Source organism: Neltuma alba, unplaced genomic scaffold (genome assembly GCF_004799145.2).
Source record: "Neltuma alba isolate B1F8T4 unplaced genomic scaffold, ASM479914v2 tig00011551_pilon, whole genome shotgun sequence".
In the NCBI taxonomy this organism is placed as follows: Eukaryota; Viridiplantae; Streptophyta; class Magnoliopsida; order Fabales; family Fabaceae; genus Neltuma; species Neltuma alba.
Genome location: NW_021636212.1, coordinates 159,079 through 177,048, shown reverse-complemented (window position 1 = coordinate 177,048; position 17,970 = coordinate 159,079). Strand labels below are relative to the sequence as shown.

Below are 17,970 nucleotides of genomic sequence, written 5' to 3'. Positions count from 1 at the left end.
TTGTAACAAATAACTAACTTAACTAATTTTTTAAATATTTTTAAATTGTTTATTTAATTTTTATATTAAGGAGTATTAAATTTAATACTATATAAATGATACTAAAAAATAATTAATTTCTTCGTTTGGAACCTCATGTAACTGTAATTCCCCTGCATTTGTAAACAGACTATAGAGTGCGCATCACATGACTGTCCTTTCCCACTCCCTTCCCTGTGTCTTCCCCCACCACCCTGCCTTCGGCAAAGGACGCGATTCAGACGCAGATTGCCCCTCGCATCCTCCGTCCCCACACGTTGCAAACTTGCTTTCATTGCAATTCAAATATCCACTGCGTCACTCTCTTCTTCTCTGCAAGCTTGCAAATGCTTCACATCCACATCCTCTAGAAGATTTTCCGATCCCCAATCCCCCGCCGTCCCCAATGTCTCGTCGTTTCGCCTTCACGCTCTTCCTCTTCCTCTCACTCTCACTCCTAATTCTGTCTGCTCAGGTTCACGCTCGGTTCCTTTCGTCCTCCTCTAATCTTGTTTCCAATGGGATCCACGATTCCCGGGATTCGCCGGAGGATAATCTGCTCCGACTTTTGCCGCCGTTGAAGGAGTCTTCCTGCGAGCAGACGTATGGATTCTTGCCCTGCACCACCTCTGTAGTCGGAAACTTGTTCCTTATCGTCGTCTATGGCTTCCTAATGTACAAGGCTGCTACCTATTTGTCCAATGGCAGCGAGCTGTTGCTTGAGATCTTGGGCCCCGGGATCGTTGGTGGCTTGTTTCTTCCCGTTCTCGGAGCGCTGCCTGATGCCATGCTCATTCTCGGTAAGTATAATATGATTACACTTCTGTTTTTAATCCTGCAAATGGAAAATTAAGATCTCGTAGAATCAGTAAAACTGATTTAATTTCTTTTCTTATAAATTTTAACAATTGGCGCGCCGTCGTTCTTTTTATTTTTTTGTCATTGATGTTCCGTTCTGGATTTTACTTCTCTTTTAATTGTTTGGTTAGAAGTCACATACGATAGTAATTTGCGTTTTCTCTGCCGCCTTCATCCTAAAAATGAAAACTAAGAATTATTAGTGAAAAACGAGATGAATTCTTCGAGACATCAGTAATTGCGTGATGCATTTCTGTTTTCTCTTGGATGTTCTAGATTTTTTTTTGGCCATCTCCGACGTTCTGGATTCTACTTCCCTATGTTTGGATAGTTGGGAAATCATAATAGCAGTTTTCTTTTCCTTTCTCGCCTTTTGTTCGAAAACGAAAACTCTAGATGTTCATGTATAGCTCCCATGAGTTCTTACTTCTTACCCGCGCTATGTTTATCAGACGGATATTAAGGCTCTGTTTGGAGGGCTTTTGAAGGGAGGGGAGGGGAGGGGAGGGGAGGGGATAAGTGTGTTTGGTTGGAAAAAATAGAGGGGAGAGGAGGGAAGAAATTTGTTTTTTAGTGCTCCCCTCTCCTCCCCATGGTCCCCTCTAAATTTGGGATTTTTTGGAGATGAGAGAAATATTATGTCTAACATTGATCAAATTATCCATACTAACTTTTCAATATTTCAAGTTTGTCTATCTTATTAAAAATCTTTTTTCCACTTCTTTCTCTTTTTAGCCACTAATAATATTTGATAATTATAATATTATAATATATACATACCATATATATTAATATATACATATCATAATATGTGTGTATTATAATTATATATCATAGCGTGTGCATTATAATCTTAGATAACATGCATATATATTAATATATACATATCATAACGTGTGTGTTATAAGTATATAATATATACATATCATATATATTAATACATATATTTATAAAATTAATGAAATAGAATATTAAATTTTTTTATCATATTTTCTAATTTTTTTAGTTTTATTATTATTTTTATCACATGTAAGTGAGGTAATTGGTTTTTTTTAAAATTCATCAATTAAGAAATAATAATTTTGACATAAATATTGTAATAAAAAAATAAATTAGTCTAAATATAGAGATAAGGGCATATTTGTCAATTTATAATTACCTCCTCTCTCCTCTTCTCATAAACCAAACAAGAAATCTCTTCTCCCCTCCCCTCCCCTCCAACCAAACAAAACCATGACCTCCCTTCCCCTTCTTTTAATTAACCTCCCCTCCCCTTCCCTCCATTAAACCAAACAAAGTCTAAGGAGTTTTCAGTCTGCTCGTTAATTCGGATAAGGATTTTCTTTCATCTGTTTGGTTAGCTGGAAAATATGTTGGGGGATTTTGGACCCTTTTTAAAAATGCTTTTACGTCTTTTAACATCATGATATGGTAACACCTTACTCCACCTAAGTTTTCCTCCTCTCAGTCGTCTCTCAAAATTCGGAAGTGACCCCCCTGTTGTGAGTGGGTGCACGCTTTTGTGGGCAGTGGACAACTTTCTCCCTTAATTGAGTTTCTTTGATACTAAGAAAGATTTCTTTAAACCTAAGAAAAGTTCTTAGATGACTTGTATCCGTTTAAAGCTTTCGTTTCTTTTATTTTAAAGTTTCCTGCAGCGTCGAGGATACTGCAGGCATCAGAGTTTTCGTTTGATCATCTTCATTACTTTTTTCTTTTTGCCAACTATCTTCATTACTCATCCGATGATATTTTACAACCTTTAGATGGAATTCTTTTGGCGGATTCTTTCAGTCCTTGGGGGAAAATTTAAAAATTTAGAGGAGTTGAAAAAACAGAGAACAAAGAAGCTTAAATATCAATAAATTTTTTTAGTGAAAGTATAATTAGAAAATAACTTATGAATTTATTATAAAGACAGTTAATATAAGATCCATGAGTCTAATAAAATCACTTGTGTTATTTATGCTTGACATAAAAATTCTATTATTATTTTTTATTTTTATAATGTTGCAGTTTATTATAAATTTTATATATAATATTATAACGAATTAAATTATTTGCGATATATGAATAGTTTGATTGTTCTTTAATTAAAATTCTCCATTCGCAAAAATAATTATAAACCACTTAAAAATAAATTTGTTAAGGAATTTATGATTCTTATAATTTTATTTTATTATTATATCTTATAAAATCTTCAACATTAAAATATAAAAAGTATACTTAATCAGTAGTCAATCGCATCTTAATTTTTTATTTTTCTTCTTTTTGTCTTTACAAAAGTACTGATAAGACGGTTCCTTAACATGGTCATGTTTTCTTTTTTTGACCCACAAAACAAAACCCTTATCTGAGCGCACGGATCTTTATTTATTTATTTTTCCATATCAATTTAATTTTGGAAAAATCACAAAAAACCATAACAATTACAAAATTGCAAATCAAGATTCATTATAAGACTTGCATAGGTGTTGACAATAATTGAGTAGCAAATAAATTAAATGACAACAATTTTTTCACAAAATACTTGATTTGCAATTTTATAATTTTTACGGTTTTTTTTTTTACTTTCTTTCCAATAACTTTTTTTAGAACAAAAACCAATTTATAAAACTCCGCGTCTGAATCATGTTAGCACATATGATTTTTCTTGTTTTCTATAATGAAAATGGAAAATATTATAGAATGCTTAAATATTTATCAAATTCATTATTTATTAATTACTCTTCCAATCCTTAATATATGATCTAATTAGGAAGTTTATGTTGGTTTATATATAAGACTTATTTAACATGGTTGTTAATTTTTTTTCCAAATTAGCCCTATTTCCTTAAGAATAATCAAGTAAGGAAATGAGGAAGGGAATTGAGAAAGATGTATAGGTGTTTTAAGAAAACAAATGATATTAACTAATTTAATTAATATAATTAATTAAGTAGATTTTACATTAAAAATCAGAGAGTATTATTTATATGGATGAGTACAATTTAATGTCATTCTAACTTGCCATCTCGTATCCTTGCTTTTTCAGTCATATTGGATCAATTCAGATATAAATAAAAGTACTAGATCTACTCATACTGGGCAACTCTGGGCATGAGAATTTGGTCCCTTGCTCTGGTGCATGAGATCCACTTTCTTTTTGGAGCTTCATTCCCACCTTTTACTTTTTATATGCGTTGCTTAAACTCTTCAAATTTCTATCTGCTCAACCTCCTTTTACACTTTGTGCGCTGCTCTCCACTTGATGATCATTTGCGCCAATTGGAATTTCGGAATGACGAAAAAATATCCTCAGGTGCATCTTTCAAAAAATTGTCAGTTGTTTCTAATGGTGATCATTCTGAGTGTTCCAAGAACTAACGAAATTTGCGTCCTGGAAAAAAAGAAAAGAAAAGAAAAGAAGAGGAAGCGGACTATTCAGTTCAGTAAATAGTATGCAGTTAAATAATTTATTTCTTGATCGCATTACAGAGGTACAAATAGAAGAATTCAACTACTAGTCTTAGCTGACAAGCAGCAATTTTTGTGAGACATTTTTCACGATTCATTGTTTATGTTGACCACAATCTCGTGGTGTTCCTCATACTAGCCAGAAGATTGCTATATATTTGTTCGCTCTCATTGATTAAAACTAACGAACACTCGGTTTTTTTTTTTTTTTTTGGGGGGGGGGGTGGGAAGCAAACACTTGGTATTGTTATCTCCCTATTTTTATCGTTTCTGATCTATTTATCTTGTTTTTACTCTAGTATCTGGGCTTTCCGGTAGCAAAGAAACCGCTCAAAGTCAGGTCTCTGTTGGAATGGGTTTGCTAGCGGGGTCAACAGTTTTGCTTCTGACTATAATATGGGGAACTTGTGTAATTGTTGGCAAGTGTGACATTGAAGATTCAATTGCGAAAGATTCACAAGACACACGAGGATTTAGCTTAACTGGTAAGTCTCTTATGTCCTTCTTCCTCTCAGGGATTTTCGAAAAATTTGATATTAAGCTTTCTTGTCGAAGACATTAAAAAAATAACTCACCTCATGGGGTGATATCCACAAGTGTAGGTCGTTGTGTCAGTATTATTTTTTCTCCTGAATTAAGGCATGACTGTTCAAATTTTAAAAGGATGAATGCCGTAGATTAAGTTTATCTATTTTGCTAAACCTTCATTTCATTTTAATGTCATGCATTTTAGCAGTATGGATATTTTAATAATTAGTCCAATATATTTTCCCCTTGCAGGTTCTGGCGTTAGTACTGATATTTGGACAAGCTATGCTGCAAGGATCATGATTATATCTGTCATTCCATTTCTGATTGTTCAGATACCCCAAGTACTCAAATCAACGTCCGGAAGGCACTTGGCTGTTTTAATTGCACTTATTGTCTCTCTTTGTTTATTGGCTTCTTATTGCTTTTACCAGGTAAATTTGTTGTTGCAATATTGTCATATATCATAATACCATGAAAGAAATAAAGACATTGCTTACTCTGGTTTTTAAGTAGCACAATACCATGAAAGAAATGGAGACAATGCTTTACAAAGCCTTGATAAGAGGAAGCATGTGTTGCGTGTATGCCTAGTGGAATTTAGTTTGTTTCATTTGTGATTAGCCAATTTGGTATATTGGGCCTAAATAAGGAAGGGATGTAAACCCATATACCGCGTCCAAATCCTCATATTGTTCTGTTGTATTTTTCTTAGATTCTAGGATTAGCGCTTCCAATATCTATTATTACTGTATACTAAGTGAGAGATTGTCTGCACCAATGAACACCCGAAAATTGTTCCTGCAACCTAAAGAAATTGAGGGGGAAAATTGTGTAGGTTTTCCAGCCCTGGATACAGAGGAGAAGACTTGCTTATGTGCGACACAAGCACGTAATACTTGGAATTCTGAGACACTTAAAGCAGCAAGCATTGGGAAGGTTGCTGAGAGAAGATGGTGAACCTGATAGGGAAATAATCAAGAAGTAAGATTTTTTCTTCTCTTTGGTCTGACTCAACAAATTACTTTCCGAAGCATATTGTTTTCTTATTTTCATATTGTTATGCTTTCTGGGTCGTCATTGATCTCCTTTTAATCCACATAGGCTGTTTTCAAAAATTGACGAGAACGGTGATGGACAACTTTCTCACGGTGAGTTGAGAGCGCTGGTTGTTGGAATTGAATTTGACGAGATTGACCTGGACCATGATGATGCTGTGACGAAAATAATAGAGGATTTTGATACTTCTCGTAACTCACTTATTGATGAAGATGAGTTTTTTAACGGAATTAATAGATGGCTTTCTAAGGCTAAGCGCTCTCGACTTGCTTCTGGCGATGCTGGTCCACATACAATGAAGTACTTAAATGATTTTCACCAAGTGAGTTTTACTATGATAGACTCGACCAAAGAAATTCTTTCAGGAAACGGATATATTACTGACTGGATTTTCATTTGCAGGAAACAAAGAGGGAACACGATCTACTGGATGTTGGGGCTCCGGCTGAAGAAGCTGCTGAGGGTGTTCAGAATGCCAAATGGAATGCTATAAAAGCAGTGCTGCTGCTCCTTCTGGGAACAGTTATTGCTGCTGCAGTTGCTGATCCTCTGGTTGATGCTGTTGACGAATTTTCCGACGTCACAAGTATTCCTGCATTCTTCATTTCCTTCATTGTACTGCCTTTGGCTACGAATTCCAGCGAAGCAGTGTCAGCAATTATTTTTGCTAGCCGTGACAAGAGGCAGACCGCCTCCTTAACTTTTTCCGAGGTTTGTTTATTACTTTTTTGACACTCTTCTTTTCTTTCAAGCATATGGTATTCAGCTTGTGCCATTTGAGTCTAGTTCTGTTTTGCTGGGATGTCTTAGGAAGAAACATCCAATTTATCTTTGGATCAATATATCTTTCAAATTTCTGGTTCTTTAGCTTGCTTTTCTGTCATCATTGGCATTGCATTGCGCGGTATATGGAGATGCCAGGCTCATGGTAGAAATCCCATAATTCACGGTCTCACAGTTCTTTCCTTGTAGCAGCAACACTCAGAGATTCTTAGTCAGAATAGACATTTCGTCCCTTGACGCAGTATCAAGCTTAAATTTCTTCTCATAACTTTTGGTTCCAGTCCTGCTTATCTCCTAAAACTTCTTCATTCTGTTTCCAAAACCTAACACCCACGGAATTCTTGATGAAAATGAAATGTATTTCAAACCCGATTGATGAAAAGTATGTATATACATTCAGGCATTTTCCTCATGTGCTTGGTGTGACAATTAATGAAGGCTTGTAAAAATATAAGCGCATTATTTGTGTGTTTGCAGCTATATGGGGCAGTGACAATGAACAACGTGCTTTGCCTGGCGGTGTTCTTGGCCCTTGTGTATGTAAGGGGATTGACATGGGACTTCTCTGCAGAAGTGTTGGTCATTCTGGTAGTTTGCATTGTGATGGGGGCCTTTGCCAGTTTCCGGACCACTTTTCCTCTCTGGACTTCTATAGTGGCCATCCTACTTTATCCCTTCTCTCTCGCATTAGTCTATGTCCTTGATTATGTGTGTGGTTGGTCATAAACCCCAATCATTAAACATATGAATGCTTTGTTAAATATAAGTAAACCAAGCTAGTTATCAATGAACGGGTGTGTTAGAGATGTTTGTTTATGATTAGCTTGGTTTAATTCTTATTTTTAATGAGCATGTTCTATCCTAGGCCTTTACTATTATCGTATATGGATATTATAGTGAATTGATGAGAGACTGATGTTGCTAGCCTTTATTGATACATCTATGTTTAATTGAGAAACTTGCTTGAATAGAGAATTATAATGCTTGATTAGTACTAATTAGATTGACTATGAGTTTCTAACATATTTTTGGAGGTTTTAGCTAGAACTAGATAATAATGTGAAATTAAAGTTTTAGAAAATAGCAATTAAGGATTTGTATTTATAGTTCCATTAACAACAATGAAATATTTTTATAATTAAGTTCTTTTCCGGGTTATGGGAATAGATTATTATTATTATTAGTACTTTTTGAAAGCTGAACTAGTAAATTTTAAAACTAGAACATGATTTTGTCAAAACGCCTGTACTTTTTTTTTTGTGTTGAATAAGAACTGAATAACTTTCTATTCAACAGATCAAAGCATTACAAAAACTAATTTTCTTCATCAAGATCCACCCCTTCAAGCCAAGGTGGAGATTGATCAAGAATATAAAAGTTAGTTTCCATACTCTAGGACTAGACATCAATAAGACCTGTCATTCTCTATGAATGATTTTCCTAACTTCATCAACTAGGTCACTAAAAGGATAATTGCAATCAGCACCCCATGACAAAAGTCTAAAGCTTCGATACAATCTGAGTACACGATAATGTTTCCTATTTTCCTCTTAATTTACTGTACTTAGTACTTCTTTGCTCATTAATATTATTCCCGTATATTCTTTTTCCTCATTTTTTTTATTTATTACCTTTCTCATTTACTCTCAACAAATAAGGGCAAATTTGAGAAAAAAATTTATTTTTAACCTATTTATGATTTTTAACTAATTTTAACTGCTACTACATTAAATGTGATTCAGTTGTTTGAAATTTATATATAGGACCAAAGAGAGTATCTATCATTTTCTTTTTATATAAGAAATAATCTTTGAATATGATTTGTTCTTATTTATAAAAGACACTTAAAGAAAATTAGCAGGTTCTCATTAACAACACCTTTTAGATAAAAGTAGAAATTTCTTCCTCGTGCGATGCATAGATTATCATATTTGATTATATTTAAAATTTTAATAAACTGCATTATCTAAGATAGCTTAAAGTTTACTTCTAATAGGAATATATTTTTTATTTATTTTAATGGAATTTGAATTAGAGATGCAAAATTTATGGAGCATAGATGAAAATTTGAAACTAATGATTTATTTCTCCATTTAAGCCTTGACATACTATTTAATCATGATACCCCCTATTTAAATTAATATATTCAAATTTCAATTAAGATATTGTTCAAATTCAAAGTTAATTATTAATTTTTTCATTTGAATCTTTATTTGAAACTGCATTTATTTATAATGTTTCCTATTTAATTAAATATATTCAAATCTTAATTAAGGTATTATTTAAATCTCATTAATTGAATATATTTGGATCCTACAATTTCATACCCGACCCATTTTCAAATGAATCGGGTATTACAAGTTTTTAAGAATATAATAATTGATTGATTGATGATTTAGGTTTTGTCATGCTTCTTACTAAATATTATCTTTGATCCTTAATATAAGAGTCAATTTGACTTTTATTTTGATTCTAAATATAAGACTCCAATTCATTTTATCTTTTATATTTATCAATTTTTTTAAGGTAGTCTTTGTAGTAATGGTAGTTGTAACTATTATGTTTAATTAGCAAAGATATTTTAAAAAAGACAACACGTATTTATTACAAATACTTAATTAAACTAATTTTTTTTAATTCATATACGATGGAGAGGATTTTTTGTATGCTTAATCAATTTCCAACTCTTGAACATGACGAGGAACTTGATGAAGGGATATATATATATATATATATTTGTATATGTATATATATATGTATATAACTTTGGATGAAAACATGCAATGCAAGAGCATTCCCATTTGAGGCGGCTTCTATTGAAGCCCGCACAGGTTTCAATGTGACTTTATTACTGCTTCCCAGATTCCCAACATTCCTCAAAGCCCCCCTTCCAAAAGGGAAGGTGGTGCGTCGACCCTAATCTGCTCTTGGATACTTTTACCGTTCTACCCCCATTCCCATGGACGAATGATGTTGTACGAGTACAAGGTTAGGTTGTTCTAAAATACCACTCTATTTCTTATTATAAGTCATTTGTATCCCAAATCCGTAAACCAAGAAATACATTAGATTAATTAGTTTTTTTTTCATATTTACCCTTATTAAAAGTCGAGAGAGAGAGAGAGAGAGAAGGAGGGGATGGATTGTATAGAAAATGAAAAGTTAAGAGGGAGGTAGAAAGGGAGATTAATTAATTTTTTATTAAATTAATAGGGGTAAAATTGAAAAAAGATCATTAAGTATACTATAAGTGACTTATATTTTAAAACAAACTTTTGAGGTACAAGTAACCTATAATAAGGAACAGAGTGGTACAGTAAAAGACTTCTTCTGGTGTCTAACCATCAGAGCATGCGATCCTTTTTTCGTTACCTTCCCCTTTTTTGTGGCCAATGATCGACCAAGTAATAAATTCTACCTGCCCCATAAAAAATAATTAATTAATTTGAGTAAATTAAAAAAATTTAGTTAAATTAGTTATTTTTAATAAATAAGTATTATCTTTTTTAAAATATTCTTGCTAATTAAGTATATTGACTAAAACAATCATTATTACAGAGACTACACTAAAAATAAATAAATAAATGTAAGAAACAAAGTAGATTAAAGTTTCATATTTAAAATTAAAATAAAAGTCAAACGAGCTGTTATATTAAGGACCGGATGTAGTATAAGACCTAGTTAACTAATTTGGAGGATTTAAAAAATTAGTTAGGTTAATTATTTATAATAAATAGGTATTGTTTTTCATAGATTACTCTTGCTAACAATGTATATTAACTCTTGCGGAGGAAGAGGAAGAGCGTGAAGGCAAAACGACGAGACATTGGGGACGGCGGGGGATTGGGGATCGGGAAATGTTCTAGAGGATGCGGATGTGAAGCATTTGCAAGCTTGCAGAGAAGAAGAGAGTGACGCAGTGGAACGCAGTGGATATTTGAATTGCAGCGAAAGGAAGGTTACAACGTGTGGGGACAGAGGATGCGAGGGGCAATCTGCGTCTGAATCGCGTGTCCTTTGCCGAAGGCAAAGTGGTGAGGGAAAACAGAGAGATAAGGGGGTGGGAAGGGATAGTCGTGTGATGTGCACTCTATAGTCTGTTTACAAATACTGGAGAATTACAATTACAAACAGTTCCAAATGAAGAAATTAATTATTTTTAGTATCATTTGTATAGTATTAAATTTAATACTCGAGTTAATTTATAAATATTTAAAAAATTAGTTAAGTTAATTATTTGTCACAAATAAATGTTGTTTTTCTTAAAATATCCCTATTAATTATGTGCATTAGCATGAAAACTCCTTAAAATATGCGATCACTACAGGAACTATTTTAGAAAAAACTAAATAAATGTGAGAGGCAAAGTTATACTTAGAAACAATTAAATCTCCAACTAACTCTTATATTTTGGACAAAAAATTGCATTTACAGAGTATATTTTTGTATTTACAAGTGGCTTGATCGATGGATAAATTATCCTTTTATTTGGAACATGTAGGTAAATTTTTCATTTAACATTATAAACATAAAATGATAAATTAAAAAAATTAAATATATTTTAGTTTATTTAAGTTAAAACTTAATAAGAAATTCAGGGGAGAACGTTTATAAAGTATAAAAAATAATTCTTTAAGTTGGCATGGAAATCATTACCAAAATATTTAACCATATGATACAAAATAATCAATTTTTAGGGGAAAAGCACAAAATATTTTCTTGTTATAATTAGGTGAGAAATAAGATTGTCTTGTGATGTGTGCCATTTAGTGTTTTATTAAAAACTGAAAGTTACAGTTTAATATTGTAAATTAGAAATAACGTATTGAAAGTTTTTAATACTAGTTTTTCAGTTAAAATTCGTAAAAAATTAATTATATCAGGATTAAGATAATCAATCTTAAAAAGGAAAACAACACGAAATCCTCTACATTAAATTAGAAAAAAAATGCATTTTTGTTCATTTTGATTAGGCGAGTTCCCCAGTTTTTTGTCAAGCTTGATAAATGAAATAACATTGCCTATACCACGTTATAATGGTAATATTGGTCTAGGTTTAAAGCTGAAGGATTTAATTTATAATTATCTAGAGCAACAAAACAAATTTTTAAAATTACAATATATAGTTATATATAAATTTTAATAATTACTGAAAAATGTCGTGAGATACATAGAAGTTAAAGGTTAAAGTATATTTTTAGTTTTTTAACTTTATACAAAGTTTCATTTTGGTCCTTTATTTTTAAAAAGTAGATTTTTAGTTCTCTAATCCTAAAACCATTAACAAAAAATGATGATATTGAGCTCTTGAATGCTGATAAAACATTACTACATACTAATATATTAAGTTTAATATTCAAAACAATCATGGTTGTTGTAAAAAATTATCATTTAAGACTAAAAATTTTGGGGTTAAAGGACTGAAAGTATACTTTTTTAAATTAAAGAATTAAACTGAAACCTTACATAAAGTTAAAGGACCAAATATATACTTTAGCCAGAGTTAAATAATGATATAGTTATATTGTTCAGTTAATTATTCCTTTAGTCTTATATTAATGACCGGAAGAGTAATAATTATTGAAATAATAAATTTATTAATTAATTAAAAAAACGAGTGTTGAGTTTTCGCAGTTTCGCATCAGCTCTCACGTTCAGTGCTCCCAAATACTGACACGTAGACAAGGTTTCGTGGGGGAACCATCATTGCTATGACTGAATTTAGGGGCATGAAAACGAAAATGGAAATAGAACTGAAATTGGAATTTCAAAAGAAAAAATACTTATTATAGCAGAAGTTTATATATATATATATATATATATTTCCTGTCATATAACTGTAAACTGGAAAAAAAAAATTATTAACTTCATTAGCACATCTGTAATTACAAAATTGTAATCATGAGATTCACTTTTTCGCTGTCTTCACAATTCTCCCTTAAATTACATATTTGTCTAATAGCTATTTAGAAATGTTGGAAATTTGCTACTTTTTTTTGTTGTGGGAAAAAGACAGAAAAATGCTATCTTACATAATGACCAGAACATCCCCTAAATTTGCAAAATGCCATTTTGGTCACACGAAACCAAATTGGCATTATTATATCAAATGAAAAAACCAAATTGCCCTTTCTTTTAAATATTGTTTTAAAAGTATCACAGTCCCACTAGTTGGCCGGTCGCCGGAGCTCCGGCAACGGCAGTCACCGGAGCTCCGGCAATTGGCAGACAATTGGTCACCGCAGCTCTGTCGGTCGGAATTTTTTTAAAATTTTTTTTTACAACTTCAGTATAACGGTTAACAATTTTTGTGATGCTATTAACAATTTCAGTATAACAGTTAACAATAGGTTTTTTGAAAAATTCAACAAGTTCTGGCGGACGGAAATAAATTTTTTGAAAATTTTTACAACTTTAGTATAACAGTTAACAAATTTTGTAATGCTATTAATAACTTTAGTATAGTGGTTAACAACAGGTTGTTAGGAAAATTCAATAATTGGACATTGGAGCTCCGGCGGTCGGAAACAATTTATATATATATAAATTGGACACTTGGTATTGTTATCTCCCTATTTTTGTAGTTTCTGATCTATTTATCTTGTTTTTACCCTAGTATCTGGGCTTTCTGGTGGCAAAGAAGCCGCTCAAAGTCAGGTCTCTGTTGGAATGGGTTTGCTAGCGGGGTCAACAGTTTTGCTTCTGACTATAATATGGGGAACTTGTGTAATTGTTGGCAAGTGTGACATTGAAGATTCAATTGCGAAAGATTCACAAGACACAAGAGGATTTAGCTTAACTGGCAAGTCTTTGATGTCCTTCTTCTTCTCAGGGATTTTCGAAGAATTTGATATTAAGCTTTCTTGTCGAAGACATTAAAAAAAATATCTCACCTCAGGGTGTGATATCCACAAGTATAGGTCGTTGTGTCAATATTATTTTTTCCTCCTGAATTAAGGCATGACTGTTCAAATTTTAAAAGGATGAATGCCGTAGATTAAGTTTATCTATTTTGCTAAACCTTCATTTCATTTTAATGTCATACATTTTAGCAGTATGGATATTTTAATAACTAGTCCAATATATTTTCCACTTGCAGGTTCGGGCGTTAGTACTGATATTTGGACAAGCTATGCTGCAAGGATCCTGATTATATCTGTCATTCCATTTCTGATTGTTCAGATACCCCAAGTACTCAAATCAACGTCCGGAAGGCACTTGGCTGTTTTAATTGCACTTATTGTCTCTCTTTGTCTATTGCCTTCTTATTGCTTTTACCAGGTAAATTTGTTGTTGCAACATTGTCATATATCATAATACGATGAAAGAAATGGAGACAATGCTTTACAAAGCTTTGATAAAAGGAAGCATGTGTTCCGTGTATGCCTGGTGGAATTTAGTTTGTTTCATTTGTGATTAGCAAATTTGGCATAGTGGGCCTAAATAAGGAAGGGATGTAAACCCATATACCGTGTCCAAATCCTCATATTGTTCTGTTGTATTTTTCTTAGATTCTAGGATTAGCGCTTCCAATATCTATTATTACTGTATACCAAGTGAGAGATTGTCTGCACCAATGAACACCTGAAAATTGTTCCTGCAGGATTTTCAGCCCTGGATACAGAGGAGAAGACTTGCTTATGTGAGACACACAAGCACGTAATATTTGGAATTCTGAGACACTTAAGGCAGCAAGCATTGGGAAGGTTGCTGAGGGAAGATGGTGAACCTGATAGAGAAATAATCAGGAAGTAAGATGTTTTCTTCTTTTTTGTCTGACTCGAGAAATTACTTTCCGAAGCATATTGTTTTCTTATTTTCATATTTTTATGCCTTTTGGGTCGTCATTGATCTCCTTTTAATCCGCATAGGCTGTTTTCAAAAATTGACGAGAACGGTGATGGACAACTTTCTCACGGTGAGTTGAGAGCGCTGGTTGTTGGAATTGAATTTGACGAGATTGACCTGGACCATGATGATGCTGTGACGAAAATAATAGAGGATTTTGATACTTCTCGTAACTCATTTATTGATGAAGATGAGTTTTTTAACGGAACTAATAGATGGCTTTCTAAGGTTAAGCGCTCTCGACGTGCTTCTGGTGATGCCGGTCCACATACAATGAAGTACTTAACTGATTTTTACCAAGTGAGTTTTACTATGATAGACTCGACCAAAGAAATTCTTTCAGGAAACGGATATATAACTGACTGGATTTTCATTTGCAGGAAACAAAGAGGGAACACGATCTACTGGATGTTGGGGCTCCGGCTGAAGAAGCTGCTGAGGGTGTTCAGAATGCCAAATGGAATACTATAAAAGCAGTGCTGCTGCTCCTTCTGGGAACAGTTATTGCTGCTGTAGTTGCTGATCCTCTGGTTGATGCTGTTGACGAATTTTCCGACGTCACAAGTATTCCTGCATTCTTCATTTCCTTCATTGTACTGCCTTTGGCTACGAATTCCAGCGAAGCAGTGGCAGCAATTATTTTGCTAGCCGTGACGAAAGGCAGACCGCCTCCATAACTTTTTCCGACGTATGTTTATTACTTTTTTTGACACTCTTCTTTTCTTTAAGCATATGGTATTCAGCTTGTGCCATTTTACTTTAGTTCTGTTTTGCGGGGATGTCTTAGGGAGAAACATCCAGTTTATCTTTCGATCAATATATCGTTCCAATTTCTGGTTCTTTAGCTTGCTTTTCTGTCATAATCGGCATTGCATTGCGCGGTATATGGAGATGCCAGGCTCATAGTATAAATCCCATAATTCACAGTCTCACAGGTCTTTCCTTGTAGCAGCAACACTCAGAGATTCTTAGTCAGAATAGATATTTCGTCCCTTCACTCAGTATCATGCTTAAATTTCTTCTCATAACTTTTTGTTCCAGTCCTGCTTATCTCCTAAAATTTCTTCATTCTGTTTCCAAAACCTAACGCCCACGGAATTCTTGACGAAAATGAAATGTATTTCAAATCCGATTTTTGAAAAGTGTGTACATACATTCAGGCATTTTCCTCATATGCTTGCTGTGACAATTAATGAAGGCTTCTAAAAATATAGTGCATTATTTGTGTGTTTGCAGCTATATGGGTCGGTGACAATGAACAACGTGCTTTGCCTGGCAGTGTTCTTGGCCCTTGTGTATATAAGGGGATTGACATGGGACTTCTCTGCAGAAGTGTTGGTCATTCTGGTAGTTTGTATTGTGATGGGGGCCTTTGCCAGTTTCCGTACCACTTTTCCCCTCTGGACTTCTATAGTGGCCATCCTACTTTATCCCTTCTCTCTCGCATTGGTCTATGTTCTTGATTATATCTGTGGTTGGTCATAAACCCCAATCATCAAACATATGAATGCTCTGTTAAATATAAGTAAACCAATCTGGTTATCAAGGAACGTGTGGGTTAGAGATGTTTGTTTATGATTAGCTTGGTTTAATTCTTATTTTTAGTGAGCATGTTCTATCTTAGGCCTTTACTATTATCGTATATGGATATTGTAATGGATTGATGAGAGACTGATGTTCTTGGCCTTCACTGATACATCTATGTTTAATTGAGAAGCTTGAATAGAGAATCATAATGCTTGATTAGTACTAATTAGATCGATCATGAGTTTCTAACCTTTTTTTTTTTAGGTTTTAATTAGAACCAGATAATAGTGTGAAATTAAAGTTTCAAAAAATAAGAATTAAGGATTTGTATTTATAATTCCAATAACAACAGTGAAATATTTTAATAATTAAGTTATTTTCAGGGTTAAGGGAATAGATTAATATTATTTGTATTTTCTGAAAGCTGAACTAATAAATTTTAAGACTAGAACATGATTTTTTTCAAAACGCTTGTACTTTTTTTTTTGGTAATAAGAACTGGATAACTTTCTATTCAACAGAATAAAGCATTACAAAAACTAACTTTCTTCATCAAGATCCACCCATTCAAGCCAAGGTGGAGATTGATGAAGAACACAAAAGTTAGCTTCCTTAAATGGAAAGCTTTGGCAAGATAATCAGCAGTAGCAAGGTTTTCTCTAGAACTATACATCAATAAGACTTGCCATTCTCTATGAATGATTTTCCTAATTTCATCAACTAGGTCACTCAAAGGATAATTACAATCAGCAACCCCATTACAAAAGTCTAAAGCTTCAACACAATCAGAGTACACAATATTGTTCCCTATTTTGCTCTTAATTTACTGTACTTAGTACTCCTTCTCTCGTTAATATTATCCTCATATATTCTCTTTTATCATTTTTTTATTTATTACTTTTCTCATTTACTCTCAACAAATAAGGGCAAATTTGAGGAAGAAATACATTTTTAACCTATTTATTATTTTTAACTAATTTTAACTACTAGTTCATCAAACGTGATTCGGTTATTTGAAATTTATATATAGGAACAAAGAGAGTATCTATCAGTTTCTTTTTATATAAGAAATAATCTTTGAATATGATTTGCTCTTAATTAGCAGGTTCTGATTAACCACACCTTTTAGAGAAAATTTAGGTTTTGTCATGATTCTTATTAAATATTATCCCCGGTCCTTTATATAAGAGTTAGTTTGATTTTTATTTTGATCATAAATATAAAACTCCAATTCACTTTATCTTTTATATTTATTTATTTTTTCTAAAATAGTCTTTATAGTAATGGTAGTTGTAACTACTATGCTTAATTAGCAAGGATATTTTAGAAAAGACAATACGTATTTATTATAAATGACTAATTTAACTAATTTTCTTAATTTACTTAAATTAGTTAACTAGTTTTTTTATCAAGAATCATGTGTAGTATTCACATATGATGGAGAGGATTTTTTGTATGCTTAATCAATTTCCAACTCTTGAACATAATGAGGAATTTGATGAAGGGATATATATATATATATATATATTTATATAAAAGCTTTGGATGAAAACATGCAACGCAAGAGACTAAGAGCATTCCCATTTGAGGCAGCTTCCATTGAAGCACAGCTTTCAATGTGACTTTATTACTGCTTTCCAAATTCCAACCACTCCTCAAACACCCCCCCCAAAAAAAACCCCCAAAGGGAAGGCAGTTCGTCGACCTTAATCTGCTCTTGGATGCTTTTACCATTCTACCTCTATTCCCATGGACGAATGATGTTGTACGAAGATAAGGTTAGGCTGTATTGTGATACAGTAAAAGACTTCTTCTGGCGTCTGACCATCAGCTCATGTGATCTATTTTTGTTTCCCCCCTTTTTTTTGTGGCCAACGATCGACCAACTAATAA

The 17,970-nt window shown here is 32.9% G+C and overlaps 1 protein-coding gene and 1 pseudogene across 1 annotated transcript in view; both read left to right on the top strand.

The window, feature by feature from the left end:
* Positions 1-273: 273 nt before the first annotated feature.
* The window catches only part of LOC114714908 (sodium/calcium exchanger NCL-like), a 49,566-nt gene continuing 31,869 nt past the window's right edge, over positions 274-17,970 (top strand). The window contains exons 1-2 of the mRNA XM_028899701.1: positions 274-295; positions 494-818. Of these exons, the coding sequence (XP_028755534.1) occupies positions 692-818 (127 nt within the window). The 5' untranslated portion in view covers positions 274-295; positions 494-691. The remainder of the gene's footprint in view (positions 296-493; positions 819-17,970) is intronic.
* On the top strand, positions 4,685-16,148 carry LOC114714920 (sodium/calcium exchanger NCL-like; annotated as a pseudogene).